Source organism: Heloderma suspectum, chromosome 4, assembly GCF_057233095.1.
Source record: "Heloderma suspectum isolate Gila_16-S chromosome 4, 16-S_ref, whole genome shotgun sequence".
Taxonomy (NCBI): domain Eukaryota; kingdom Metazoa; phylum Chordata; class Lepidosauria; order Squamata; family Helodermatidae; genus Heloderma; species Heloderma suspectum.
In genome coordinates, this window is record NC_139461.1 from 299932776 (window position 1) to 299955212 (window position 22437).

A 22437-nucleotide genomic window follows, 5' to 3' on the forward strand; every position below is an offset into this window, starting at 1 on the left:
AACCGCAAATGTTCCATTTCCACACCCTGTTTCAGGAGACAATGCAGGACAATGTATTGCAGCGTTCAGCAGGCAAACGGTATACGAGCAATGCCTAAGGAGAACAGAGGTGGGCCCAGGCGGCTCTCCTGCTTAACACCGTGCACGCTTATTTCGGACCAAGCCCTCCGGAATTTGACGGGACTTACTTCCGTGTGCACACAAAGTGGTCCCGCTCCTCTCGGCACCTTGACTAGGGAAGTAACACTTCCTTGCGTCCCGATCCTCTCGGCACGCTTACTAGGGAAGTAACACTTCCGAGTAAGGGGGCACAGGAGGATCGGGCCGCGCTCGTGCCTCCCGGCGCGCGCTTCCTTAGAGGCAAGCCCCGTTGATCAACGGGCGCGGGATCGGGCAGCAGGAGAGTTTGCATCGCGAGGAGTCCGCAAGAAGGGGGGGGGGGTCCCTAGCTTTTCTGCGGAACGGAGAGGGATGCCGGCTTGCCCGCCTCCCTGGGCATCGTGGGCGGTGTGAAGAGAGAGGCGGTCCCGTGCCCTTTTACTCCGGAGGAGGCCGGGGAGCGGGGCTGCGTGCCGAGCAGGCTCGGGCTCTCCAGGGCTTCTGGCCACGCGGCGGGCGCGTTTTTCTTCGTCCGGCGTCTGGGGCTTCGGCCGCCGCCGCCGCCGCTGCTCCTTTAAGGGCGCCTGCCCGCCTGCCAGCCGCTCCGCGCCGTATGGGCCGGGCTTGGGAGGCGGGGACTCGCTAGAGCAGCGCCGAGAGCGCTTCACCTGCAGTTCAGAGCGGCTGCGAGGAATCACGCGGGGAGCGCGAGGAGAGGAGGGGAGCGCAGCGCAGCGCAGCGGCTGCGAAGAGTTGGCGGCTCCACGGGGCGAGCGGGCGGGCCAGGAGGAGGCAGCGAGGCACCGACGGCCGGCCGGCCGGGCGCGCGCTGTGGGGGTTGCCCAGCCGGGGCTGAGCGCGGGGGAAGGCGGCGAGCCGGAGGGAGTCGAGGCCGGCTCGGGATCAGCGGAGATGCCGACTGGCTCGGGAATGCTACTTCTCTTGCTCTTTTGCTGCTGGGGCTCGGCGAGGGTAAGTTGGAGCTGCTGCTCCCGCGGCGGGCGGAGAGGGGCCGGGGCCGGGGGGAGGTGGTGGCGGCGGTGTGGCCGATCGCCGCCCGGCACTCGCCGAAGGAAGCGGGATCGTGTCAGCAGGTTCCGGGGCTTGGAATGTTGCCGGCGAAAGAACACGAGCACATCTCTCTGCCTCTCGTTCCGTTCCTCCACCTCTTTGCGCACATCATCATCTGCACATTTGTCGCTCCCTCGGATGAATCCCTGCGTGTGTGCGCTTGTGGGGGGTGGGGTGTCTCCCCTGTATTTCTGCATGCGGCTTAATTCCCCCTCCCCGCATTCTCCCTTTCATCCCGACTGTGTGCATAGATGTCGTATGCAATAGGTGTTTAATGTCTGCCTGCTTTTAGCGGGGTGGGGGGCTCGGGCAGAGGCTCCACCATGCCACACTCCCCTCCAAGTTTTTTTTTTTTTTTTTTGGCAGAGCGTATGCAACAATGCTAGCTTGTGTCTTCCCGCTGAGACACATTCACACAGCTCTCTCTCTTCCCCCCCCCTTCCTCCCTCTCCCTCCTTTCCAGCTATTCACAGGCACTAGCAGACAAAAATCCTTCGGAGGAAGGCTTTTGCAAAAGGACGGGGTGGGTCGTGGCAGGGAGAGCTGATTCTAGCGTTGGCAAATGCAAAGCGATTTAGGGGGCAGAAATGGGTCTGTATCTGCTGCCGGCGAGAGACCCGGGTTTAGTCGAGGACACGGTTAGAACGTCCCAAGATGTATTTGGCTGGTGGGAGCGATTAGAGCCAAACAAGAGAGAAACAAACAGTTGGAGGGTCTTTCTTTAAAGTGTGTGTGTGTGTGTGTGTGTGTGAGAGAGAGAGAGAATCTATCTTTGCTGGGAGTCTCCCAGAACTTCATAATGTCTCTTGCACTCACTTTTCTTGCACATGGCGTGGCAGAAGTCTTGGGTGTTGCGGTTTATCAGCAGAAACTTGAGAGACGGGAGCACTCGGCGGAGACTGGCTTAAGGATGGGGAGCGGGAGAGGGTTAGGCTGCAGTCCTAAAAACAATTGCTGCTAGTACATCCATTGTGTACCATGGCACTTAATTCCGAGTAAACCTGCTTAGGGATGTACGGCAAGCCCTTGTTCTTAGACTTGTGTGGATCTGTACCCTTTCTTGTTGCTTTGTTAATAATATAGTTTAGGGCATCTTCTAACCTGGCACACCCACCGACAGGCTAACACAAATATACAAAGGGGGATCCGCTCAGGAGTTTGTTCAACGTTTCTCCTGTTTTAAAAAGTTTGTTTTTTTAAGGCATTCCCAGGAGAAACTCGCTTGAATAGCATTTATGGGAGTAACAGGGTAACTCTCTACTGCAAATATGTATTAATGCAGTTTGAAATTGGGCACAGCAGTTTCCTAACTTGCTTCCATATATTCTTGGGTGTTGTGCTGTATGTATTTTAAGTGCATATTTGCAGTGCACTCTTACAAAATGGTAGGATATGAATACATAGTGTTGATTTTGTGCGGGTGGGGAGGGGAAGATTTCTTAGGCACTAGCCTCTCTTCCTGAGTTTTGATTATTCCAGTATTTTACCTGTCTAAATTTAAAAATGGTTTGAAAAAGATATCCACAATTGCCGAATTGGACTGACTCTTAAAATAGAGGCTATGTTTTTATTTTATTTTTAGAGTTAAAATTGATTAGAATGCCCTTCTTTCCCTCTCCCTGCCTGAATGAAAAGCCCTTTAGAAGTCTGTTATCATTAACAGTTTTGACTGACCATGGTCATGGTCGATAGGAGCCCTGCAAGCGTATGGAATTGCTTGCAAAGAAGGGCTCCCTGATAAACTGCGCCCGAATAGTGCATCTTGCTTGGGCCCCTTTTGTAAGGACTACGTCAGTCACTTTATTTCAAAGCCTGCAGAAGTTACTTTAGTTGGGGGTGGGGGGGAGAAAGAAATGTGTTCCAGTTTAAAAATCTTTTGGGGTGTTTTGTATGGCTTGACTGTATGCAACCCTACCACTGACGTACTGCAGTGTCCCTGTGCTTCTGGGTCCATAAGGGGGTGACTGGAAACCCAAAGTGTATTATCTACTGTCAGACTTGCAGAATCTTGCCAGGAGGCTGTTGGAGTGCACAGGAGAGTTGCTCTCCTGCATTTCCCATAGATGGTAGCTGGCATTTCTCTCCCAGGCGTGATTTCTCTCAGAGATTACATTGGCTTGCTTTTTGCTTAGTAAGCTCCTCTGAAAGCTGGGAGACAGACTCTGTGTTCTCTGCTACCCTCTCTCTCTTATACCCATACACGTTTAATGTAGCTTTCCTTCTGTTCATAATTATTTAAAGTCCACCTCTGCAGAACCTGTTTGGCATCCTAGCTATTAATTCTTCCGAGCATCCCTCATATTCAGAGTGCTAGCTGGTCAGGTTGGCAGTCTTAAAATAAAGTTACATTTTCTTCCTGAGGATTAGGCCAGCTGGTTTTGTGGTCTGTGTCTAGCTTGAACCTGCTGGGGAACCCCCCTGGACTCCTGGAGGACTCTAAAAAAAAATAATCTTACCAAGGACTGTAAAAATAAATATGCTGATGCCCCCATCCTTCAAGCCTTCATACCTTCTCTTGCCATAGGAATGTTATTTACAAATCAACCAACCAACAAGCTTTTTGGCTTCTCTTTGCATGTTAGCTGGAATCTAATCAAGCTGATAGATTCGGAAAGCCTAGGCAAAAGCAACATTGATTCTTCTGCAAGTCACTCCCTCAAGGCTTGGGGTTGAAACTAGCCTTTTCCTCCCTATATTCACTTGAGTGTGCATCTAGAAACAAAGCTGTGGCTTATCTGTCTCTCCCAAAGGGGAGAAAGTTCCATGGCAGAAGCTGTTGATGTAATATTGCAAGTTAGAGGGTGCTGGGGCAGCGGAGAGGAGAGAGTAGGGATGTGTTTGTGTTTCTCTGGGCTTCCTTATTAACCTTCCTGGATTTCACTTTGTATTTCAGCTAGGGATGCTTGCATGCTTACACAGGCTTTCTCCCTCTCCCCCTCCCTCCCCTGATCTCACTGCCTGCCAGGTGGTGAATGCTCAGCAGTTTTACATTGATTTGTTAAGGGTGCAATCCTATGCATGTTTAGACACAGAAAAGGCCTACAACTCCCACCATTCCCCAGCCGGCTTTGCTGGCTGGGGAATGCTGGGAGTTGTAGACCTTTTCTGTGTCTAAACATGCATAGGATTGCAGTGCACCCTAAGGGAGGTAAAGCAGACTAACAGCATGCTGCTGTAAGCTTTACCAGTAACTCCAGAGATCTCTAAGGTTGGATGAGTGGGGCCAAAAACTCCGATCAGATAGATTCCTCAAAATCAGGGTGGGCTGTTTCTATATAGCTCAGGTTTGCCAGTCGTGGCTTGATTTGTATTGATCTGCGACATTAGGGTGCTTCTAACATAAGAGACGTATTCCTACGTGCAGCGCCCACCATTCTGAGCAATCTTATTAAATATTTTCCACGTCTTCTTCAGCATAAGATTTCCAGTTGGATCCAATAAGCCAGCATTGCCTGACCAGTGTTTCATTTTCCCCTCCTGACTTGAAATACGTTAGTGGTTTGACATGATGAATGCTGTTTCTGTTGCTCAGGCTTGCCTGTTTGTAGACACCTGCATGCTGACTGTGACCCAACGCCTCCCTCCTGATCGCCACCAGAAACAACACAATCCATAGTGTTCTGTTGCTCTTCTTTTATTCTCTGCAGGCACACAATGGGGATCTTACAGTCAGACCCACTTGCAAGCCAGGCTTCTCGGAAGACGATTACACAGCACTGGTTTCCCAAAACATCATGGAAGGGCAGAAGTTACTCAAAGGTAGGAAGCATTACTGGAAAAGCAATGGAATATCTTAATGTAGACTTCTTGTTGTGGAGAGGAAATAGCTGACATGTGAAAAGCAAGAGCCCTGAACCCAAATGTTTTATTGGCAAAATGATCTAAGGAATGATTTTTGCGGACTTGTGCATCAGTGACAATGCTGAATTATATTTACTATACTCAGGAACAATACTGAATTCTTCTGTTGAATATTGCGTGGCTCCGGTGAAAGGATTTTAAGGAAGCATGCAGCACCCAGTCTTTGCTCCATGACTTTCTCACTTCCATCCCATCCCTTTCTTGGTAGAAGTTTCTCTTGTTGTGTTCTGGATTTGGGGTGTGTGCGTGCACACGCAGAGTATGCTTGCGTTTGAGATTCGAAGATCCTTAAACTATTCCTTGCTTTGCAAAGCCTGATAAAGCAGACGTTGTTTTTGGATATGTGGTAAACAAGCCTACAGACATTCTGTTCTCAAACGTGGCATTCATTTTCATTACTGCCCCACTGACAACATGAAAACACAGCCAGTGAGAAACTACCAATTAGGTTTACGGTAATTGCGCGATTATAGCTGCTTTTTTGTGTGTGACTGGGAACTCTTAAAACAACTTCATAATCCAAAGGACAATGGCTTATCCTGAGCGTTGTTCCTTTTTTGTCCCCACCCCTGAACTCTGCTTTTTAAGTTATTAAAATAATTAAACTTCCTGTTTGCACAACACAGGAAATGTAGCCTTTTATTCCTGTGGGAATCTTAAAAGCCAAACTGGAATATTTCTCTGCACTTTTGCTTCCTAATTGCTAATAGACGCTGTAGATGTCAGTGCTATGAACCAATCTGATATGGCAGTGGGATGCCTTTGAAGGAAGTGAAGTCAATTCGGAGTAAGAACAAGAGATGGCAATGTAAATGGATGGGCAAGCATGTTTGCAAAGGATGCCAACAAAGCTTCATTTGCAATGTGCTGTCTCGTTACATTGAGGTAACAAGACAGCAGCATGGCATGCTGAAACCCAAGAATACTGTCCTGAATGGTTTCTTTCTGTGTTCCCCCTTGTATTATCTAAACAGGTTTCATTCCTCCTGTTTTTGCTGTTCTGAAAGAAGAAAGAATGGTGATGGTGGTATAGTGTTGTATGCAGAACTAGAGAAAACTCTTGAGATCTAGGAACTGGCTTGGCACATGTCTCAGGTTGCTAGAAAAATGCTTTATTCTTAAATTCCAATCATTTCAGCCTAGATTTTCTTTGGGGCCTTCAGGGGCTATAAAACAGACATTTAATTAAATGTCTTACCTGAAACAAAAAGAAGCAACAAGTAAAAATAATGCAAATTGCATAACAGCCAATGTATACTTACTATCTTTAAAATAGCCTTCAGAGAACTCTTACATTCAATAACTGGCAGATAGGCAGCAGATTAAGTATCCTATGTACGGGTGTTGATAATCTGACTCAGATGTTAGCAATGACAAAGATTAGAAGTTGGGGATTGTCCTGGGTTGGTTAATTTACAGAAAAACTCAGTGGAGTTACCAAAGTAAAAAAAGTCTCTATTACAGTAGAGGATTAATTCCTCATCAAGTCCTTGTAAGGCCAAAGCTTTTAACTTTAAAATCCACTCCGTTTCTTTTCTAAAGAAGGTCTTATTTTCTGTGTTTAGTTTTTCCACTGCCTAGAACCTTACATCCAGGAAATGTCACACTAGTGGGGTACCCTTTTTTGTTTTGTTTTAGAGATTTTTCCCTATTCTCTCGAGGATCTTTGATGTTTTTCCAACATTTTTTTTTTTTTTTCATGGACACGGAATGATACATATCACATTACTGGTGTTAACATGTGGTAAAGTGTCTTGGGAAATGCTGTTTATAGTTGGAGTGATCAACCAACTCTGTCATTTTACAGGTATATCTGCAGTAAGCACAGGGCCAACAGATATGATGACCCCTAGATTCTGTTGCTCCTGGTAAAGTGCATGGACATGTCTGCCTCTCCTCGCTAAATTCACGCCTGAACTAGGTGTATCTCATTTCTAGTTTTCCTAAAAGAGATCATGAGGGTTTTTTTTCTTGACATCCAGGTATTTCTTGTAAAACATGCCAGTATTTTTTTTTTGGTACTCCCTTGTAAGCTATTGGTTACATGATTGAATGTTAAGCTACGTCATGAAGGGTTTGGTGGGGAAACATATGAAGCTGCCTTATACAGAGTCAGTTTACTGGTCCATCTAGCCCAGGGGTGGGCAGCCTGTGGCCCTCCAGATGTTTGGGCCTACAACTCCTTTCATCCTTCACAGTTGCCTGTGCTAGCTAGGACTGATGGGAATTGTGGCCCTCCATATGTTTGAGGCTGTAATTTGCCCACCCTTGATTGAGCACAATGTTTAGTTTGGGTAGCAGCTGCTCTACGAAGTTTCAGGTAGGGTTTTTTCTGGTACCTGCTACCTGAAGCTTTAAAAGGAAATGCTGGAGATTGAATTTGGGATGTTCTGCATGCAAAAGCACATGCTGTGCCGTCGAGCAAGCTCTTCCGATTCATCCTGCTCTGCTCACCTGAAGGTGGCTTTTCCTTGCTGCAGATAACCATGCGAGTGATTTTCATGCATGCTTGAGTTAGCGCCGTCCTAGTTCCAACTGGATTCCTTTGTTTTTGTGTGTTTCTCATCTGCTTTACCCTTGTTTTAAGATCTCACTCTGATTGACAGTGTTTTTTGTAGTGTTTATCTCGTTGCTCCATCATTTCAGGCAATAATGTAATTCATCTGCCCTTTTGGAAGGGGATTTATCACAACTGGGTGTTTGATACGTTGTGGTTGGCTGGACAATAGGGATGGAACAGAAGGTCTGATGACAGGAGTTCAAAGGCATTGCCAGCTGTAGCTAAGGAGAAGCTGTCATGTAATTATAATGTCAGCTGATTGTGATCTTTAAATTAATTGGAATCTATATCACATAAGCCATTCAAGTAATATGCAGTGAATGAGCAATTTCCACCAATGATTTTCTCCTGTTAATGTCAAAGTGCTCTTGGGTTGATGTTGGGAGTAGATTGTGAGCCTACAGAGTATTTTGTCCATGTTCCTATCAGGCAGCTCTTTCACCTTTATTTGGGTTGCCTGCTTAATTTTTGTTCCTGGGATGCTGTGGAGGGACATAAGTGTGCTTAAATTCCATTTAAATCAGTGGAACTGAAATCTCACTGACTGCCCTCTGAACTGATATCAAGAGAGGTGGTTTCTGGAGTTTCTAAAAGGGGTTTTCAAGGCATTTGGCTACATGTGATTGAAAGCTAACACCTTAAGGGCGCAATCCATGCTGGCTGGGGAATGCTGGGAGTTATGGGACTTTTTTCTGTCTAAACCTGCAGAGGATTGCGCCCTCAGTATTTTCTGCCAGCATCCCAGGTGAACATATAAGAATGAAGCACAAATCAAACGAAACATAGTAAACCAACCAAAATCTAGCAGCAATACATATTAAAACACCAGGCAAAGATGCCTAAGCAAACATGGAGTGGGGAAGGGGGTCTGGTGCCTCCCCTTCAGGATTCTATTCCATCCTTGAGTCACTACTAGGCTGAGCACCCCGCAGTCTGACTTCGGAAAAGGGGTGGTGTGGCGGCAGCAGCAGAAGCCGCCAGTTGCCAGCTGATAGTAAGATATGAGGAGGTTTATATGGGATTCTTCCCCTGTTGAAAAGGTGAAGTGGTCTAGTCCCCTAGTATATACATGGGTGTGTTTTGCCCGTGCCTCTGGATTTCAACAATTTGGTGTAACCTTGGGGAAGCTTCTTCTGAAGCTTATGAAGATAAATTCGGGATGTTTTCTAGGAAAGTCTGTGTCTAGCAGCTCCATTTTTGATGTTCCTGAGAATTTCACAGAAAATACAAAGCTATACAGGCATCTTTCTAAATGATTTAAAAGCAGCTACTATATGTAGTAAACTATCACTCCTAATAGTAAACTCAGGTTGCGAACACCGCCAGGATTATAGCCCAAATGGGGCCAATGAGAAGAAATACCAGAATGCTTGAAGGAACTCCAAGGGTTGCAAAAGTAACAAACAACAACCTTAAATAAAATGCCCATGGGGAGGGGCCGAAACCCAAAAGAGCCTAATGAGGACTGAGTGTGCTCAGTAGTCGCAGAATGTAGTGTGACAGTTGGAAAAGACAAATGGAATATGGGGTTGGTGGAAGAGTGGAATGTCATGCTTGGAGGGTATAGCTGGTTGGAACCCTGCACAGGAACATTCCTCTAAGGAGGGAAGATATGCAGCAATGTTTTGTTGTTGTGGATCCCATTTGTAGATATTGAATAGCCTAGAAAGGAACCATACAATATGCAATGTAAAGTAGTAGTAGTAGTAGTAGTAGTGTGTGTGTATGTGTGAGAGAGAGAGAGAGAGAGAGAGAGACGAGGTTGAGCAGAAAAACGTGGACTACACCTATTAAAATGATGTGTATGAGCATAATATGATAAATGATGCAATAAATGGCAATGGGCATGGATCCATTGGGAAGGTACCCAGGCAAGTTCTATGGAAATTAGTGTGAGCTGGAGGAGGACCCCAAATGACTTTAAAATCCAGGCCAAATTCCATTTCAATGAGTGGCCAAGTAAGAGATGAGCAAGTTGCCAAGTGAGCTAACACAAGAGCAGATTTAACAGATGGAAAACTTCACAAAGTAAGAGTCTAGAGCTTTTGGGCACAAGTATGCATCTTAAGAAGCAGTTGATAATGTGAACTGAACTTATTCCATCTAAGATGAATTATTGCATGCGGTGAAAATCCTGCAGGTACTGTTTGAGGCTTCAGCTACAAATGTATTGCTCTGATCTGATGTGTTAGAGATCCATGCTTCTTCCCTTAGCCTTTTCTTCCAAGTGGCTGTATTGCTGGCTGAAGTTTAAAGTGATCCTGAAGTGTCACTACTGCAGCCAATGATGGACTCCATTGCAATGAATGGTATGCCTTTGCCAGCAACTCACATTAATTTCAGAAGGTTTTGACCTTGGAGAACTCAGGCTGGATTCTCCTCATTGTTTGCTTGTGAAATTTATTCTGCTGGGAGCTGTGGGAAGTGAGTAGCAATTTTATCAATGGAACTGCAAGTGACTTTAAAATAAGTATAATTATTTTGTTTGCCAATAGCTAGGAAATCCATTTTACACCTTTTTTGGAGTTTGTACACTAAAATGCATGCTGCTCTAATTAATTTGTACAATATCTGGGACAAATCTGCTACATTAAAAACATCCCCCTCCCCGTGTGTGTGTGTTTCTTTTCTTGCTTATGTTCAATTTGAATGTGCTGTAACATGGAACCGCTAATTCTCCATGATTGCATTTAATGTTATTTCCTAACACCTGGTATACTTGGGAGAGAAAATTACCCTATCCCCCCCCCTCATCTGTGAGACATTTTCTGCACTATGGCTTAGCATCATGTGGTTGAGCCCTGGACTTCTGTTTTTCCCCCTCTCCTTTGGCCTGGTTGTGAAGAGGAGATTAGAAGGTTTCCCTTCCATTTTCAACTAACCATGGTTTGTTACATGTGAGCCCAGACACTGTGCTTAAACTTAACTATGGTTGAAGGAAACAAGATAGGGTTGGAAACCATAGCTGAAATTATTTTGTTTCCCTCAACCAGGAAATAGTACCAAAGGCCCAGGGGCCAAATCAGGCCTACATGGGATCCCCAGTCTGGCCCTCTCCAGTTTCCCAGATGGCCATGCCTGCTACCTCATGCCCCATCTGCTTTAAGAACATAAGAAGAGCCATGCTGGATCAGACCAAGGGTCCATCTAGTCCGGCATTGTGTTCACACAGTAGCCAAGCAGCTCTCGACCAGGCACCTACAAGCAGGGCATGAGCGCAAGAGCACCCTCCCACCCATGTTCCCCAGCAACTGGTGCACATAGGCTCACTGGCTCTGGTAGCACATAGCCATCAGGACTAGTAGCTGTTGATAGCCTTTTCCTCCAGGAATTTGTCTAACTCCCTTTTGAAGCCATCCAAGTTGGCGGCCATCACTTTCCCCAACTACCAATTGTTTGGACATTTCCCAGCTAAAAAGTTGGAAATACCTCTCTTAAGGCAACGTTACTGGCAGTAAGTGCTTTGAAGTTAAACATGCTGGCATATTTGGTGCTTTTGACTCCACCCCTTTTGTCTTAGGCTCACCCACCACTGGAATGATTGTGGCTCCTGAGAACTTCTCTGGAATGAGATTCAGGCTGAAAAGAGGTTTAACACTGCTGTTTTAAAGGCCGATGCCTCGGCTGCTGACAGAAAGCTGGTATATAAGTGATATTTGTCATTGAGACCACCTTCCTTTGGCGGTTTCCACCCGCCCCTTAGCCGTACCGCTTAGGGGATCACACCACATGAACTCTGCTGGTTGCTTAGATGACATGGAGTGGATATATGGAACATCACTGTATGGTGGGCATGAGTTGCCTTGTGGATCCTGTTAGACAATGTGCTTGGAGAGTGTGGCAACCTTGCCTTTGGGATGCTGATCCTTGTAGTGAGTGTAGTGCCTGAATAAGCTCTGATATTAAACTTAGGCTGGAAAGACAGGGGTAGCTTAATAGAAGAACATAAGAAGAGCCCTGCTGGATCATACCAGGGGTCCATGTGGTCCAGCATTCTGTTCACACAGTGGCCAACCAGTTGTCGAACAGGAACCCACAAGCAGGGTATGAATGCAACAGCACCCTCCCACCCAGGAGGCATTGGGACTAGTAGCCATTGATAGCCTTTTCCTCCAGGAACTTGTCCAACCTCCCTTTAAAGCCATCCAAATTGGTGGCCATCACTACATCCTGTGGTAGCGAGTTCCACAGTTTAACTGTGCACTGTGTGAAGAAGTCCTTCCTTTTATCTGTCCTGAATCTCCCAAGGAAGAAAGTTAGTTCCTTTAAATCAGTGATTGGTGACCTGGTGGCCTCCAAATATTTTGGACAACAACTCTTGTCAGTCCCAGTCAGCATGGGCAATGATGAGGGATTATGGGAGTTGTAGTCTGAAACATGGAAGGCACTGGGTTGCCTATCTCTGCTTTAGCCCCTCAAGGAAAAAGCCAGAATAAACCGATATAATTGCAGTAGGTGTTTTAAGCTGTTGGTCCCTGGTGTTGTCATCGGTGCAAGGAGAAAGAAAGTGCTAAGACCTCATGTGCTATGCTGTTTGGGCCAAGGGGACAGCATCAAAACATGTGCATGTGACCAATAGAAGAACTTTGTAGAACTTTGGAGTGCATATACTTAGATTTGAAAGTAGTTTGCTCTTCCCTTGGCAGTTGTGCCTCGTAATGCATTGTTCTGAAGTCCATATGTTTAGTGAATGGATTATAGTGTGTGCAGTTCTTAAATAGTATCAGCATTTCAGTGCTCAGCGGTGTGTCATACCTTAGGTCCCCAGACTGACATGACTCCTTCTGTTGCATCAAGATTAAAAACGCACACACATGCTTCTAGCGTTCTTCCTGGTTGGAATCGAGTTAAACAGATAATGACTACTTTATAATTGAGTTATTCCAATGGAAATGGCTTAGCCTTAATTTGACAACAAAAGCTTTCACAGAGTCATTGTTTTATTATAAGTACGCCATAAGCTATTAACTACTACTTTGTGGTTCATCTTCTTTGCCTGACTCAGCTCTCTAACATCCTCCTAACGTTGAGAATCCAGCGGGCGCCCATTTGTTACACAGTAATTAACTTGTTTATGATAAATGGATGGAAGAAATGTCGTGGCATTTTGCTTTATGTCTCAATAAAAAAAATAGCGTTTGCATTCTCCCAAATTTCATGCTAATTAGGCTTAAAATAGTTTCCCCCAATAGGGTAGCAAATCCGGCAGGTTGAACACCATGGCATGAACCACACTTTAATCTGGGAAATATTTAGCTGAACTGATTTGTAGAGCTGGTAAGCTTTTTCTTTAGGCAGTCTGTGTCTTTTCCTTGGCTTAACCAGGAGTTATTTGTATGTGTTCTCTTTCTATATGTATGTAGATATTTCTATTTTTTGTTGTTTTTTTGTTTAGCAGGATAATAAACTTATAGTCATGGTCACTGGTGCATGGTAATATATGAAATAGGATGTTTAAACTATTTTCCTTAGGCTAAGATTGAACAGACTTGTAGACGGGAGATTCTGCATTGTAGCATAGGACAATACTGCTCTGGTATCTTTCTGTGCTTTGTTTAATTATTAATGTTAACTTAAACTGGTGAGAACAGCTAGCCGCAGGGAGAGGGCAGGGGAGCAAAGAGGAAGGGAGAAAGCCTGGGAGGAGCGATTGTATGAAAACTCACTGCAATACTGGAAATCTTTGAGGTCAGGGGCATGGATGTTTGGGATCCATGATTGGGAGAGACTGTGGTGGTGGCTTTTTGGTGGAATGTAAATCCCCCCCCCCCAAAAAAAAATAAAACAGAGAGCTTGGGTGGCTCTTTTTGGTTGTTCAGAGCTGAAAGTTGGTTTTTTCTGTGTTTGGGGGAAAAATGGGGCACCTTTGATAGAGTTCAGGCTGACTCTTGCATTTGGGCTGAAGAACTGTGTTGATGCTGTTTTCATTTTGGATTTGTACCCAGATCACATCCCTGTAATTCCTGAACACCTGCCTTTCGTGCATTAAATAGCATGATTAGCAGCTGTCACTTGTGGTTCTCATAAGAGCTAGGAGATGGGAGGTTGAGCAATTGAGAGTAGAGGGTGGTATTTAATTATGTCATCTCATTGTGTTTGCTAACGCCTGTTTCATTTTATTAACTGTTTAGAAACCTTGGTGGGTCTTCCCAACCCACCCTCTCCGCTATGCTTTAGGAAACAATCACTTTATCGGGTTTACTAGCTTGTTATCGGTTAGTATTGGAGAATATAAACCTTTCAGTTGCTTGCTTTCTCTGCCCCAGGGCCAGATCCTTCTTTGGAGGGGCTTTCGGGGGCTGCTTACCAATGGTGGGCAGAGCCAAACTACCTAAAATACCAGCATGTTTCAGCTTGAAGCTCTTTTGTTAGTAATTAAGCCTTGGGAAAGATATTTCAACCTTTTAGAATGGGGGAAAACTGCACAAAAGCTGCGAAATAACCAAATGATGGATGGTTGGGGGGAAGGGGGTGTGGCCATGGGAGGGGGCGCGGCCATCTGGGGAGCTCTGGAGGCTAGATTTGGCCCCCAGGCCTGAGGTTCTGCACCCTTGCTGTAAAGGCTGCTTGGGTAGCATCGGCTAACTCAGGCTATGCAAAGAGGAGTATATCCTATGCCGGTGTTGGCCTTCCTAAAAACTGGGGTGTGGGAAGCTGCCATGTTGTGGATTCCTCCATGAGCTCTGAGGCTTGTGACATTACCCAGACAGTACCAGAAGGAGTGATGCTACAGAGGTCATTGCAAGGGATGTGGGGCCAAGAACTGTCCTACATGTTTTGTGGACTGAAATGGTAGAACTCTTGAGTTCACTGCTTCAGACGACAGTAGTTCGTGTATGCGTGTGTGTGTGTGTTGTGTTTTTTAATGCTGTCCATTGTTTTTTTTAAAAAAGCTCCTAGTTTGTACTAGAAGTAGCAGTCAAGGCTGGTGGCCCTGATTTCGGTAGGGCTGTGAATGCATTCTGGGTTTCAGTCAGAACCAGCAAGAATTCTAAAGGAGCTATCCAAGTTGCTGAACGTACAGTGGGGGATTTGGGTTCAGTGCCTTGGATAGCTCCTTTAGAGTCCTGGCTGGTTCTGACTGAAACCCAGAATTAGCACTTCAGGGTGAGAGCTGCACTAAACTGCTGTCAAGGGCTCCTTGGAGGGCTCTCTCAGTCTAATCCAGTAGCCAAGTCCAGACGCAGACAAAGGGATTCTTTTCAAAGCTTTATTCTTCTTTTACAACTTACAACTCTACAAGTAGCAACTAGATCTGAGCAGCAGCATCCCGATGCCCTAAGTTGGAACAGTTGGTCCCCGTTTGAAAGGCAGTTACTGGCAGACCCCTGAATATAAGGACTAGGGAGAATCCTTCCCCTTTTCCCTTGGATCCTCTGGGCGCAACCGTTCTTTGAGCACCAACTGGGCGCTACGCCTCCTTTCTGCGCTCTCCGTTGGGCGCCGCTCTCTGCGTCTGCGCCGCGCATCCAACCAGTCTGCTATCGGTGCTGGGTCACTCCCTGGACTGCTTTCTAATCTAGGAATGTTGGTGGGAGGAATCTCTGTCAGCTGCGGGCCCTGGGAAAAAGGGGCGCGCTCCTCTCCCAGGAGCGACTGCTCTTCCTCCGAATCAGAACTACTCTGGGATTCTATGGGGTCAGTGTCCACCCTGACATCTGCTTTCCATGGTGTGCCACTGTGTTTTATATGGAATGGAGTTTTGTGTGTTACATGAGTCTGTAGTTTAAAAGGAAGAACCCCCCCCCCCCGCAGTTGTAGTGCTTCAGTCCAGGCTTATATCGCATCGTCCTGTGTGATGTATAGAAGAACTCCTAGGCTAAAACTAGGTGTGAGATTGGTAATTGGATCTCCTGTGCTTTTTGCAAAGGATCAAAGCAGCCGGGGCTGGTGGAATTGGTTTGGGGGTGACTGCACTCTGCTCACACCCCCTGCACTCAAAGCTCTTTACCCAGTGGAGGGGGGAATGCCCAAGTACCTGTATGGTGCCTGTACATTTTTCTCACAGTTCATATTGCATCTTTGGGAAGCAGAATTTAATTTGGGGAATATCAGCACAGTGTGTGTGGAGTTTAATTCTCTCTTCTCCCAGTACAGCAACCCTGTTGAGATTCATTCTTTGCACCACCACTGCTTTGATCTTCCTGGGCTGGATGGGGCAACATGGATGATAGGTTTTCCACTGCCATGTGTGGTTTGGCCCTTAGAGGAGCAAAGTGTGTGCATTAGATGAAACATCTTTGACAACTCAGAAGTGATGAGAGCTGGGTTTAAATCCCCACTCTACCATGAAGCTCACAGGGTGATCTTGGGCTTGCCCCTCCCTGCCCCCCTCATATATCCTGCCTTGCCACACTGGGCTAAACATACACAGTGCCTTGAGCTTCTTGGAGGAATCTGAATCTCATAAATTATACATAATAACTAGTGCTTTTGGGTCCACTATTTTGTGGAGGCTGGAGATGACCATCCATCCTGTGTCTTTGTGGCAGATCAGTGTGCATCTACCTCAGTGTTGTAAATAAGGCCTCAAAAGCACTTAAGGCACAATCCTATGCATGTTTAGATGGGAAAAAAGTCCTATAATTCTCAGCATTCCCCAGCCAGCCATGCTGGCTGGGGAATGCTGGGAGTTGTAGGACTTTATCCCCTATCTAAACATGCAAAGGGTTGTGCCCTTATTAGCTCAGTTGCCCTCACAGCCCTGTGCTAGTCATTTGTGGCCTATGGGGAAGGAAAAGGAAAGGTTCCTCCTGTGCAAGCACCAAGTCATTGCTGACTCCTAGAGGGATGCCGCTTTCGCTGGCATTTTCATGGCAGACTATAGCGGGGTGGTTTGCCATTGCCTTCCCCAGTCGTGACTACCTTTCCCCCAGCAAGCTGGGTACTCATTTTACCGACCTCGGAAGGATGGAAGGCTGAGTCGACCTGAGCCAGCTACCTGGGACCCAGCTTCCGCTGGGATCGAACTCAGGTCGTGGGGAGAGTTTCGGTTGCAATACTGCCGCCTACCACTCTGTGCCACACAAGGCCTATGGGAAAAGAAGCAAAATTTAATAATTTATTTTAAAAAATTCTCTGGCCTGAGGCAATTTTACTTGACACCATTACCCAGCCAAGTTGTATGTACAAACCCAAACTCTCTGTTTACACGGACACATAAGTCTGTGTCATTCGCCAAATAATCTAAGCAAATAGCATTAACGGGCTGGAAACATAGCTTGTTTATAAATCATTTATGTTATGCTTTTCTTGCCAGGAACTCCTAGGGAGTCTACCATCTAAGCACTGACCAGCCCCAGGCCTGCTTAGCTTCAGCAAAGTGGCCCTGGGAGCTATTTTATTTTTAATTTTTAAAAAAAGGTCATCCAGGTTCTCTGTCATAACAAACATGCTTGCATATGTTGAAGGCATTTTTGTGGAAGCCCTTCTGTGTTTGATGGGCACTCTTTAGATGGCAAGTGGATGTGTTTCTGTTGGTCATATTCTTGCCTGTAATTCATGTACAAATATTTTAGCTTTCGATACCATTCTAATACCCACTGAATAATGAATTTCATTTGTTTTTAGCTTGGTCTCAATTAAAGGTTGTTCATTCCGGGGTGCCCTTCTTGTTGGGGTCAGAAGCTGACCGGAACTCTGCTCTCTCAATCTCTGGCCTTTAATTTCCTTCTTAATTAGCTAGGCCAAGGCCACGGCCACAGTTTGCATGGGAGGGAGAGAACGAGAGGTATAAAAGCATTGTCTGGGCTTTGGAATATGAATTTTAATATTTGCGTTCTCATTAGAACATGTATTTCTCTGTGTTTAGCTACCACACAGCTGTATTTCCTGCATGGTGCAAAAATATAGTTTCCAGATAGTTCCACAAATACCATCTACAGGCCCACATGTACCATCTACAGGCCCACTCAACTTCTTGAACCACCAGACTGAATGCAATCACATAGGGCACCCCACCAGGGATGTGGTAAAACTCTGGGGTCTTGCTACCTGTCTAGAACTGGGCAAATGGGGATTGTTGAAACAAGCTGGAGGGTGCTTGCATCTGGCTTGGTGGGTTTCAAGTCATATAGGCCTGTCGTACATAGAACATTCTAGTAAAAATGATTGTATCTGGTATTCAAATTGGGGAAACTGGCATTCCGCCACTTCCATCAGTATAGGTGCAGGATAGTTCTCAGCTGTTAAGGCTTTCTTGATATTTTTCTGGTGTCGCCTTAGTTCATCAAGCTTATTGCATGTATGGTTGCTTTCTCACCCCTGCATTGGATGTGAAATTTTTAAATGCTTGTGGGTGCAATCATGTGCATGTTTCAACAGGAAAAAGTCCTATACATCCCAGCATTCCCCAGCTAGCTTGGCTGGCTAGGAAATGCTGGAAGTTGTAGGATGTTTTTCTGTCTAAACATACATAGGATTGCACTGTAAATGCATTGAGGTTGTCTCAAAGGGCTGATGGTGTGTGCCATGCCAATTTGCTTCTCGCTTTATAAGGGCTTGTAAAATAGCACATTCTGTGGAGTGAGGTTCTAGTTTTCTAGGAAAGCCACTTGGCTAGGATCTAATCAGTGGCTGCATTAGATTTAGTGGGGTTTAAAGTAGCTAGAGACATCTCTCCATGATATCCTGCCTCCGGTCCATAAATGCATTGCTTCCACGCTCTATCCGAATACAATAGAATCCGCATAGTGAAGAACGCATCCACCAGTTGAAGGCAGCATGACTGAAATCACACTGGTTCCAGGAATCTAGGAGGAAAAAAATACGTTCAAACAGATGCCTTGTTCCAGTTGTCACAAAGAAAAGGGCATCCAAACAGAAGGATGGGCACAAATTGCACTTTTAGTCCAAGTCTTGAATGTGTGCTAGGATGCCGTGACTCAGCTAGGGTTCTTTTTGCTTTTCCCGGAATTATTATTTTTAATTTACAGAGCAATCCTGTAGCCCCTTGACAGCGTCTGTGAGGCCATAGGATGCTTCAGATTCCTGGATCTGGGGTCAGAGGCAGTGCTCTGACCTCAGATCCGGGAGTCTGTGCTCTGTCCCCTTCCTCCTCCCACTCTCAGCTTGTGTGGAAAGAACTGTGCTGGCTGCATCTCTGAGGTTGGGAACTTGACCTTGGAGAGGGGGTGAAGGGGGCGTTCTGCGGGGAGGGGACTAGAGAGGCCGGGATATGAGCTATCTGAAGGCCTCCCCAGCCTTCTCCCCTCCCCCTCAGGAACACCCCAGCTTGCTGGGCGAAAAAGCCCGTCCAATGAAAATGAGGAGTGGGAGGAGCGGCAGAGGCAAATATTGCCTCTGCCGCTCCTCCCGCTCTGCACTGAGTGCTTGTAAGCCTCCAAGTTCAAAGGCTTACAACCATTGAGGGTGGAAGTCAGAGGATTGCGCCCTTAAGGTCTTTCTCTCTCAGTCACATCTCACTTCTGCCAGCAAAATAGTAAGTGAAAAGCCAGGAGCTCAAGTATTCCTTAAACCCAGCAATGTTTAACATTTAAAGGACTCTGCTTCTTAACTGAGTCCCTAGACCATAACCTTCTCTTCTGCGGTGCTCAGATTAATTACTTTTTATCAGGGGCTATTCTAGAAATCTGTCCATTGCTGAAAAGAAACCACGAACATGTTCTCTTGAAGCCATTTGCAGTTGTGATTCTTCCCCTGCTTCCTTTTACATCAGCTTTAAATTTTTTTAAAAAAGAAAAAGGATGCAGAGAGAATTGAATTTCAACTGGTTGAGTTGGAGCTTTGAGGCCTGGTTTTCACTGAGGTGATAAACCTGTGTCTTGGTTGTGCAGCTCCAGAATGCAGGTGGGAAATCTCCAGCTGAATGATTTATTGTATTTGTATAAAGGAGCAATCAGTCCTTGCACATAGAAAACTAGCATGTCAGGGAACTAGTTTTTTTCCCCCTCCTATGGAGGGATTTTTTTTTCTGTAAAGAGGAGCACCCAATCGTGTAAATCCCTGAAGTCTGAGAGGTACAGTTCTTGTGGCAAGTAGGCCAGGCTTTTATAATCCATGACACAGTTGAGGGGAGGGGAAAGAGAGACTGTGATGAAGCTACTACAGCATATTTACTCAAGAAATTTGCAACCGTTGCTGTGCTTTGTGGGGGTCTCCTGAATTTCGGAACTTGGCTGCCACGGAGTTCCTTTAGTATGAACAGAGTAGATTTGGAGGCATTCTGTGTGTCTTTTGTGTAGACATAGGTGGGTTGCTTGATTAAAGGCCTTACCTATGTGGCTTTCAGTGGAACTGAATTAAGAATTCCCCTGGTACTTTCTAGTGGTATAAGAGAACATATTCCTCTATTCTAGGCAGTTCAGTGTTGCTACATAATTGTCGTGACTCAGTCTGTTCTGATAATGACCTTGCGCTTACCCCGAAGTTCCGATGTTGTTGGACTCAAAACATGAGTGAAGTAGCATCTCAGGCTCTCAAGAAGGGAACCTGAATAGGCTTTCTAGTCTTTGAAGCACCCATCCTAACCTGATGTCCTTCAGATGTTTTGTATGGCAACTCTCATCATAGCCCATGCTGGCTGGCACAGATGGGAGTTGTAGTCCAAAACATCTGGATGGCATCAAGTCGAAGAAGGTTGCAGTTTTCTCTCCTGAAGATTCCCTTTGGATGAGGAGAAGGGCACAATCTAAGGCCATCCAGTGGTGTGCGAGGCCTGTCCCTCTGAAATGAAGCAGTATAGCATAATGACAGCTACAGGGCAAGAACATCCGAGTTCAAAACTTACCTCTGCCGTGAACTCACTAGGTCACCGTAAACAAGCCATGACTCTCTGCCTCAGCCCTGTGAGGCAGGTCAGTGCTACGGATTGCAAAAAGCTAGCATATGATATGAAAAATTCAGCAAACTTGGAAGTGATTATTACTAATAATAGTATTTAAATAATTATATTCTGCCTTTCTACCATATAAAGGCCGCTCACAAGAAATCTAAAAATAACAATGATAAAATCAAAGCCAGCATCTAAGACAGAAGCAGCGGATAAAATGGTCCAACAAATGTTGTTGTTTATTTGTTCAGTCGCTTCCGACTCTTCGTGACTTCATGGACCAGCCCACGCCAGAGCTTTCTGTAGGCCGTCGCCACCCCCAGCTCCCCCAAGCTTGAGTCCGTCACCTCCAGAATATCATCCATCCATCTTGCCCTTGGTCAGCCCCTCTTCCTTTCGCCTTCCACTTTCCCTAGCATCAGCATCTTAATTGGCTAACCAAGTTTGATGTCGACCTAATAAAAAAAATCTTTAACAAGGTGTTGAAAGCGAGTGGGGACTGGACAGATCTCCCTGAGCAGAGAGTTCCCTTGTCCAGGCACTGTTACATAGCATGCTCTCCATGGGATGGGATAGTACTACTACTTAGCTGGGACGGAGGTCCGTAACATTGTTCAGGAGGCAGCAACACAATCCATCCCAAAGAAAAAGAAATACAAGAAAGCAAAGTGGCTGTCTGATGAGGCTTTACAAGTAGCTGAGGAAAGAAGGGAAGCGAAAAGCAAGGGAGAAAGGGGAAGATATATACCCAACTGAATGCAGATTTCCAGAGAATAGCAAGGAGAGACAAGAAGGCCTTCTTAAATGAACAATGCAAAGAAATCGAGGAAAACAATAGAATGGGAAAGACTAGAGATCTCTTCAAGAAAATTGGAGATATCAAGGGAACATTTTGTGCAAAGACAGGCATGATAAAGGAGAAAGAAGGCAGGGACCTAACAGAAGCAGATGAGATTAAGAAATGGTGGAAAGAATACACAGAAGAACTATGCAGGAAAGATCTTAATATCCCTGATAGCCATGAGAGTGCGGTCACTGAACTTGAGCCGGACATCCTAGAGAGTGAAGTCAAGTGGGCCTTAGGAAGCATTACTAACAACAAAGCTAGCGATGACAGTATTCCAGCTATGCTCTTTAAAATTCTAAAAGATGATGCTGTTAAAGTGCTGCACTCAATATGCCAACAAATTTGGAACACTCAACAGTGGCCACAAGACTGGAAAAGGTCAGCTTACATTCCAATTCCAAAGAAGGGCAATGCCAAAGAGTGTTCAAACTACTGTACAATTGCGCTCATTTCACATGCCAGCAAGGTTGTGCTCAAAATCCTACAAGCTAGGCTTCAGCAGCATGTGAACCGAGAACTACTGGAAGTACAAGCGGGGTTTCGAAGAGACAGAGGAACTAGAGATCAAATCACCAACATTCGCTGGATCATGGAGAAAGCAAGAGAATTCCAGAAAAACGTCTATTTCTGCTTCATTGACTATGCTAAAGCCTTTGATTGTGTGGATCACAACAAACTGTGGGAAATTCTGAAAGAGATGGGAGTACCAGAGCACCTTACCTGTCTCCTGAGAAACCTGTACGAGGGTCAAGAAGCGACAGTAAGAACCAGACATGGAACAACCGAGTGGTTCAAAATTGGGAAAGGAGTACAACAAGGCTGCATACTGTCGCCCTGCTTATTTAACTTATATGCAGAGTACATCATGAGAAACGCCGGGTTGAATGAATCACAGGTCGGAATTAAGATTGCTGAGGGAATTATCAACAATCTCAGATACGCAGACGATGACACCCTAATGGCAGAAAGCAAAGAGGATCTAAAGAGCCTCTTGTTGAGGGTGAAAGTGGAGAGTGCAAAAGCTGGTTTGAAACGCAACATTAAAAAAATGAATATCATGGCATCTGGCCCCATCACTTCCTGGCATATAGAAGGGGCAGAAATGGAAGCAGTGACAGATTTTACTTTCTTGGGCTCCAAGATCACCTCAGACGGTGACTGTAGCCATGAAATTAAAAGACGCTTGCTCCTTGGGAGGAAAGCTATGGC

At 45.7% G+C, this 22437-nt stretch overlaps 1 protein-coding gene across 1 annotated transcript in view; it reads left to right on the forward strand.

Annotated features, from left to right (window-relative positions):
- The first annotated feature begins 725 nt into the window (after window positions 1-725).
- The window catches only part of CDH4 (cadherin 4), a 1230390-nt gene continuing 1208678 nt past the window's right edge, over window positions 726-22437 (forward strand). Inside the window, exons 1-2 of the mRNA XM_084854314.1 lie at window positions 726-1071; window positions 4818-4929. Coding sequence (XP_084710440.1) covers window positions 1012-1071; window positions 4818-4929 — 172 coding nt within the window. The 5' untranslated portion in view covers window positions 726-1011. The remainder of the gene's footprint in view (window positions 1072-4817; window positions 4930-22437) is intronic.